Source organism: Mustela nivalis (genome assembly GCF_964662115.1).
Source record: "Mustela nivalis genome assembly, chromosome: 20".
Classification (NCBI taxonomy): domain Eukaryota; kingdom Metazoa; phylum Chordata; class Mammalia; order Carnivora; family Mustelidae; genus Mustela; species Mustela nivalis.
This window is the reverse complement of record NC_139039.1, coordinates 41,492,981-41,500,098: the sequence shown is the minus strand read 5'-3', so window position 1 is coordinate 41,500,098 and position 7,118 is coordinate 41,492,981. Positions and strand designations below refer to the sequence as shown.

Here is a 7,118-nt window from a genome sequence, read left to right as displayed (position 1 = left end):
ACCATTACAACTAGAGATTTAATACAACATATTCTATAATAACTTTTTAACTTGCACTTTTTCATATATATACTTGTGTTTTTCTTTTTCTTTTCTTTCTTTTTTGTTAATATATATATAAATATAAGCTTCAAGGTAATCCTTTTTCCCCATTCAATACAACCCTTATATATAAACCACTTTTAATTTCCCCTTATCTCTGGGAATTGAGTCTTTTAACAAAGATATCAAGACATACCCAGGAAGAACCAAAATAACTTTCCTCTCCCACAACAAATTAAACCTACCCCATGCACAAGAAGGGAAATAATAAAAATTAGAGCAGAGATTGATGAGTTAGAACCAGAGATACAGTAGAACACATCAATGAAACTAGAAGCTGGCTCATTGAAAGAGATAATAAGATTGATAAGCCACTGGCCAAACTAATCTGAAAGAAAAGAGAGAGGACTCCAATTAACAAAATTACGAATGAAAGGGGAGAGATCATCACTAACACCAAGGAAATAGAAATAATCACCAGAAATTATTATCAACAAATTGTAATTGAAAAATGTTCCATGCTCCTGGATTGGAAGAACAAATATTGTGAAAATGTCTATGCTACCTAAAGCAATCTACGCATTTAATGCAATCCCTATCAAAATATCATCTTTTTTTTTTCAAAGAAATGGAACAAATAATCCTAAAATTTGTATAGAACCAGAAAAGACCTCGAGTAGCTGGAGGAATATTGAAAACAAAGCCAAAGTTGGTGGCATCACAATTGCAGACTTCAAGCTCTATTACAAAGCTGTCATCATCAAGACAGCATGGTACTGGCACAAAACCAGACACATAGATCAGTGGAACAGAATAAAGAGCCCAGAAACAGACCCTCAACTCTATGGTTAACTGATCTTCGACAAAGCAGGAAAGAATGTCCAATGGAATAAAGACAGTCTCTTCCACAAATGGTGCTGGGTAAATTGGACAGCCACATGCAGAAAAATGAAACTGGACCATTTCCTTACACCACACATGAAAACGGACTCAAAATAGATGAAGGACCTCAATGTGAGAAAGAAATCCATCAAAATCCTTGAGGAGAACATAGATACCAACCTCTTCGACGTCAACGCATCAACTCCTTTCAGAAACATTGCCAAAGGCAAGGGAAGCAAAGGCAAAAATGAACTATTGGGACTTCATCAAGATCAAACGCTTTCGCACAGCAAAGGGAACAGTTAACAAAACCAAAAGACAACTGACAGAATGGGAGAAGATATTTGCAAATTACATTTCAGATAAAGGGCTAGTATCCAGAATGTATAAAGAACTTAACAAACTCAACACCCAAAGAACAAATATTACAATCAAGAAATGGGCCGAGGACATGAACAGACATTTCTGCAAAGAAGGAGGAGGAGGAGGAGAAGAAGAAGAAGAAGTAGTTGTTGTTCAGACCAATATCCCTGATGAATATGGATGCCAAGATTCTCAACAAGATCCTAACTAATAGGTTCCAACAGCACATTAAAAAGATTATCCACCATGACCAGATGGGTTTTATCCCTGGGATGTAAGGATGGTTCAACATTCACAAATCAATCAATGTGAGAGAACAAATCAGTAAGAGAAGAAAGAAAAACCACATGGTCCTCTTAACTGATGCAGAAAAAACATTTGACAAAATACAGCATCCTTCCTGATTCAAATGCTTTAAAGTATAGGGATAGAGGGAACATTCCTCAACTTCATGAAATCCATCTATGAAAACCCAAAGTGAATATCATTCTCAATGGGGAAATGCTGAAAGCATTCTCTCTGAGATCAGGAACACGACAAGGATGCCACAGTTGTTCAACATAGTACTAGAGGTCCTAGCAACACCAATCAGACAACAAAGAGAAATAAAAGGCATTCAAATTGGCAAAGAACAAATCAAACTCTCTCTCTTCACAGATGACATGGTATTTTATATGGAAAGCCCAAAAGACTCCACCCCCAAACTATTAGAACTCATACAGCATTCAGTAATGTGGGAGGATAGAAAATCAATGCACAGAAATCAGTTGCTTTCTTATACATGAACAGGGAAAATATAGAAAGGGAAGTTAGAGAATTGAAATATTTTGACTATTTATAAAGAAGATTTCAGAGGAATGTTTGGGTTAATAATTCTTTTTGGACCAAGACATTGCTGCCTTAGAACCACTAGCTTGTGACCAGAATTCCACAAGAATGAGTCTTAATATTCTAGATTCAGGGATAACAGAAGAAAAAACTTTTGTACTGAATCCATAATCTTGCTTTATTTTTTTATTATGTTAAGTTGGTCCCCATACAGTACACCATTCGTTTTTAAGCTAACGTTCCATTATTCATTGTTTACATAGAACACCCAGTGCTTTATAATTCATTAACATTAAAAAATACAAAAATAAGTGAACTTAGAGCTGTTTTAAGTGCTGGTCAAATGGAATATAATTTACATTGAATTTTTTATATTTAGGAATAGTTGGAAGATGGGGTTTTTTTTTCAGTTTCTGTCATTGTAAAGAAAGCTGGTCTCATAGTAAATGTTCATATTGCAATAAAATGCCTTTCTGATAACCAAAGTCTAAAGTTATCCTATAGAAAATATATCATATATATGATGTATTTTTACCTCCCTGGAATGCACCAAATATAAGATTCAGTTAAAGTAAAATAGTAATTAACTTACTTTCCACTGAGATAATCCTTGGGGACAGCTCCACCAAACCCTTTCCTCTGAACTCAGTGTTTACTTAAACACCAACCACCCTGAACAGCCTTGCTCCCTTGTGCCTGGGCAGCACTGGCTGCACTTTGGGTGTCATGGGCTTTGTGGGAAGTGAAAATGTCCCTGGAGTCCATGCCCCCTGTTCAGCCTTGTATGAATGCACCTTAGTCCTCTCCTTGCCTGAAAATTTCTGAGCTACCAGCTTGACTCTAAAACAAAGATGCTTGGTCTTGGGATTAATGAGATTTGTTCCTACTGACCAAGAGCATCAGAGCATCTCTGGTGAGTGAAGTTTGTTTATATTTTATGAAATTTATAGCCATCCTCCTGAAGCACATAGTGCATGATTTCCCCTCATAGCTCATTCATTTCTTTAAATATGTTCATGATGTTTATTTACCTGTGATTCCTCCTGAATAGCTCCAGCAAATTCACAAATGACGACCAAAATGGTAAATTCAATGTGTTTTGTTGTTATTTGAAATTTCCTTTCTTAAATAAGTGATGCTATTGCAGCTTTTTCTTCTAAAACATCTCTTTCACTGGCTCTGTGATATTACTCTTTGCTTCTGGTTCTCTCCTTCCTCTGTGACTATTCTTCCTCACTTTCTTTGGCTGGTCCCTCTCATGCATATCACTTGAAATTTGATGGTATCTAAATATCATTCTCTGTTCTCTTTTCTGTCTTTTTTCCCCTAGAAATATTATTTTAAGTGTCATCTAAAGGAGTCAGATTAACTGCTTTTCTACATGATTTTCACATGGTGCTGATTTACTACATGATTTTCTGAACTGGTGGTGTTGAGTTCCAGACCCTTATATGCAACTTCACCTTGACTGGGTCTCTCTCATAACAGTCATCTCTTCTCCCAGCTGTCTCCCTGTCTCTGTTATATGACATCCTCTCTGCACATCCATCAGCCATAAGGATTTTATCTGCTCATTTTCTCTTGTAATTGTTATCTCTAGTTTTCACACCTATAGAGTAGATCAAACCTTCATCATCTCTGGCAATATTTCATCCTTCAGTTAGGGTTTTTTTTTATTTAATTTTATTTCTTTAAAGACTTTTTAAAATCTATTATTTGATGGAGAGAGACAGCAAGAGAGGGAACACAAGCAGGGGAAGTGGGAGAGGAAGAAGCAGGCTTCCTTCTGAGCATGGAACCTGATTCAGGGCTTGATCCCAGTACCCTGGGATCATGACCTGAGCCAAAGGCAGACATTAATGTCTGAGCTAGCCAGGCACCCCTCATCCTTAAGTTTTATGCTTTTCCAATCCAATGTCCATGTGTTTGCCAGGCACTTCCTAAAACTTAGTTTCAGTGAGCTCTCAAAATAAATGACAGCAAAACAAAAAGATACTAGCTCAGTGATTTTCAACCTCTTTCCATGGTTAGGGATTCATCAATGGAATAAATCACAGTAACTGGTGGAGTAACTCAAGTAAGTTGATAGTACTATGTAGAATTGAAATCAATCATGTATATACCCAGCTAAGTATTTACTTAGTGCTGTTATGTTGGGTTCCATTGCCAAAGTTGGAAGAATGGACAGAGATGGTGAAGGAATTGTCTCATGGTGAAGAAACTCAGTGCAAATGGATTGACCTTTCAACATGTCCACAGATTTTTTAAAAGGAGTAAAAATCAGAAGAGTAATTCTGACACCCAGAATGATTTTCTCATTCTGTAGTAATCCATTTAACATAAAGAGTGACATCAGCCAACCCTCTAACAATTATGTTACATGTGGTATTAAGGTTTTGTTTGTTTGTTTGGTTGGTTGGTTACTTTAGGAACTGGGCACTCACTATCTGATATATTTCAAGCCCTATAGAAAAAGAATAAATAATTGTTTATTCTTATTTTAAGAGTCACAGTAGAGATAATACTGAAAAGGCATATACTCCACTATTTAGCATTCTGCCTACAACATAGTAAGAACTAAGTGCATTTTTAAAAACTTCATTATTGGGGCACCTGGGTGGCTCAGTGGGTTAAGCCTCTGCCTTCAGCTCAGGTCATGTTCTCAGGGTCCTGGGATTGAATCCTGCATCATGCTCTCTTCTCAGCAGGGAGTTTGCTTCCCCTTTTCTCTCTGCCTACTTGTGATCTCTGTCAAATAAAGAAATAAATTCTTTTTAAAAAAACCCTCATTATTTTTTCAAATGAACTTTATTGAACATATCTGAATTCAAATCATCCTAAGGTTTTAAGAATTACAAGGACAAGGCATCATCAAACAGTTGTGAGATCTCTCAATTTCCCAACCTCAGGACTCAGTGCTTAGTAACAGTGGTGTCTGCATGTTACAGCTTTGAGGTTTATTTCACTGTTTAAGCTTGCCCTGGGAAGTTCATTACAACCAAACTTCATTATTGAAAAAATGTTGAGTGCCTTTCAGAGGTAAGGAATATGACTCCTTAGAAGAAACATTGTCCCTACATCTGGACTGTTCCTAGACCCATTTACAAGATGGTACAAACAACCTCATTTTAGATGGTTTCTAATTCATTGATCTCTGCTATATGGTTAATGAAGGAAGTTTTACTACATCATTATAATCCTAAGGTATTGTGTATAAGATGTAATAATATTAGTATATTGGCAAAATCCTCAATGAATTTGTTGACTGGAAGTAGTTCATTGTCCCCATCAATTTCTCACCTTTGACAATCCAAACTGTGCTCCAGAAAATTCTAGTAACTTTTTGATCTGTGTGAAGGCATTGATCACATTTAGGGGTTATATTTTTTAATAATACATAAAGATTTTTCTTTTTTATTATATTAGTCATCATACAGTAGTTTTTTATGTGGTGCTTCATGATTCATTATTTGTGTATAATATCCAGTGGTAAAGATTTTTCTAAGTTAAATGTTACCTAATCACTATGGGAATAAATTTTTCTCAATTTCTGTAGCTCTATGCTGAGTGCACTATTATTTGACATACAGATATACTAAATATCATACATTCTCTCTTATTGTTGCTTGGCTCCCTAAACAGAATCATACTTGTTGTCTTCAGTGTGACCATGGCCAACTTGACATCCATGAGTGGATTCCTCCTCATGGGGTTTTCTGATAACCATGAACTTCAGATTTTACATGCATTGCTGTTTTTGGTGACATACCTGTTGGCCTTGACAGGCAACCTCCTTATTATCACTGTAACCAGCTTGGATCATCGCCTCCAGTCCCCCATGTATTACTTTCTGAAGCACCTCTCTCTTCTGGACCTCTGCTTCATCTCTGTCACAGTTCCCCAGTCTATCGCAAATTCACTTATGAACAATGGTTACATTTCCCGTGGCCAATGCATTCTTCAGGTGTTCTTCTTCATAGCTCTGGCTTCATCAGAAGTGGCCATCCTCACAGTAATGTCTTATGACCGGTATGCCGCCATCTGTCGGCCCCTGCAGTATGAGACCATTATGAACTCCTATGCTTGTAGGCAGGCAGTGACAGCAGTGTGGCTTGCTGGGGGCCTCTCTGGGCTCATGCACACAGCTGTGAACTTCTCCATACCTCTCTGTGGAGAGAGAGTCATTCATCAATTCTTCTGTGATGTTCCTCAGATGCTGAAACTAGCTTGTTCTCATGAATTCATCAATGAGATTGCAGTGGCTGCCTTCACAACCTCAGCAGCATTCATCTGCTTGGTCTCCATCGTGCTCTCCTACATTCGCATCTTCTCTACTGTGCTGAGGATCCCATCAGCCGAGGGCCGGACCAAAGTCTTCACCACATGCCTACCACACCTGTTTGTAGTCACCTTCTTCCTCTCCACTGCAGGCTTTGAGTTTCTGCACCCACCTTCTGACTCCCAATCAGCTATGGATCTCATGTTCTCCATATTCTATACGGTGATACCGCCAACACTCAATCCAGTTATCTACAGCTTACGGAATGAAGCCATGAAGGCAGCTCTGAGGAAGGTGCTGTCAAAAGGAGAATTTTCCCAGAGAAAGATATATTTAAAAGCCATTTTTAAATTTTAAATAAACATAAAAATAAAAGCTACTGTCATTGCACTTCAGATTATAAGAGTATAGGTCTGATTTACTCCCAGAACTCCTTTCTAACCTTTCTATTCTTCTCAAAATCTGATTCATCAAAATTTAAGATATTATGCTATTAAATGTTGTGGCCTTGTTCCTCCAATTAAAGTGTTATTTTAAGGCATCTTTTAGGATGTGTGTGTGAGAGAGACAGAGAGAGAAAGTAATGACTTTAGGGTTTGGCCAGCATAATTTAGTGTTGGTTTTTAAACTATGGAAAGAGCCGAGATGCCCTTCAACAGACAAATGGATAAAGATGTGGTCCATATATATAATGGAATGTTACTCAGTCATCAGAAAGGATGAA

At 37.3% G+C, this 7,118-nt stretch overlaps 1 protein-coding gene across 1 annotated transcript; it reads left to right on the top strand.

The window, feature by feature from the left end:
• The first annotated feature begins 2,799 nt into the window (after positions 1-2,799).
• On the top strand, positions 2,800-6,789 carry LOC309855504 (olfactory receptor 14J1). Its single transcript, XM_082715864.1, has 2 exons — positions 2,800-3,028; positions 5,758-6,789. The coding sequence occupies exon 2, from the start codon at positions 5,786-5,788 to the stop codon at positions 6,749-6,751; it is 966 nt and encodes a 321-aa protein (XP_082571990.1). The 5' UTR covers positions 2,800-3,028; positions 5,758-5,785; the 3' UTR covers positions 6,752-6,789.
• Positions 6,790-7,118: the final 329 nt, after the last annotated feature.

Bases quoted from the DNA above. Each gene is read 5' to 3' on its own strand.
- LOC309855504 (XM_082715864.1), top strand. From the start codon at position 5,786: ATGGCCAACTTGACATCCATGAGTGGATTCCTCCTCATGGGGTTTTCT.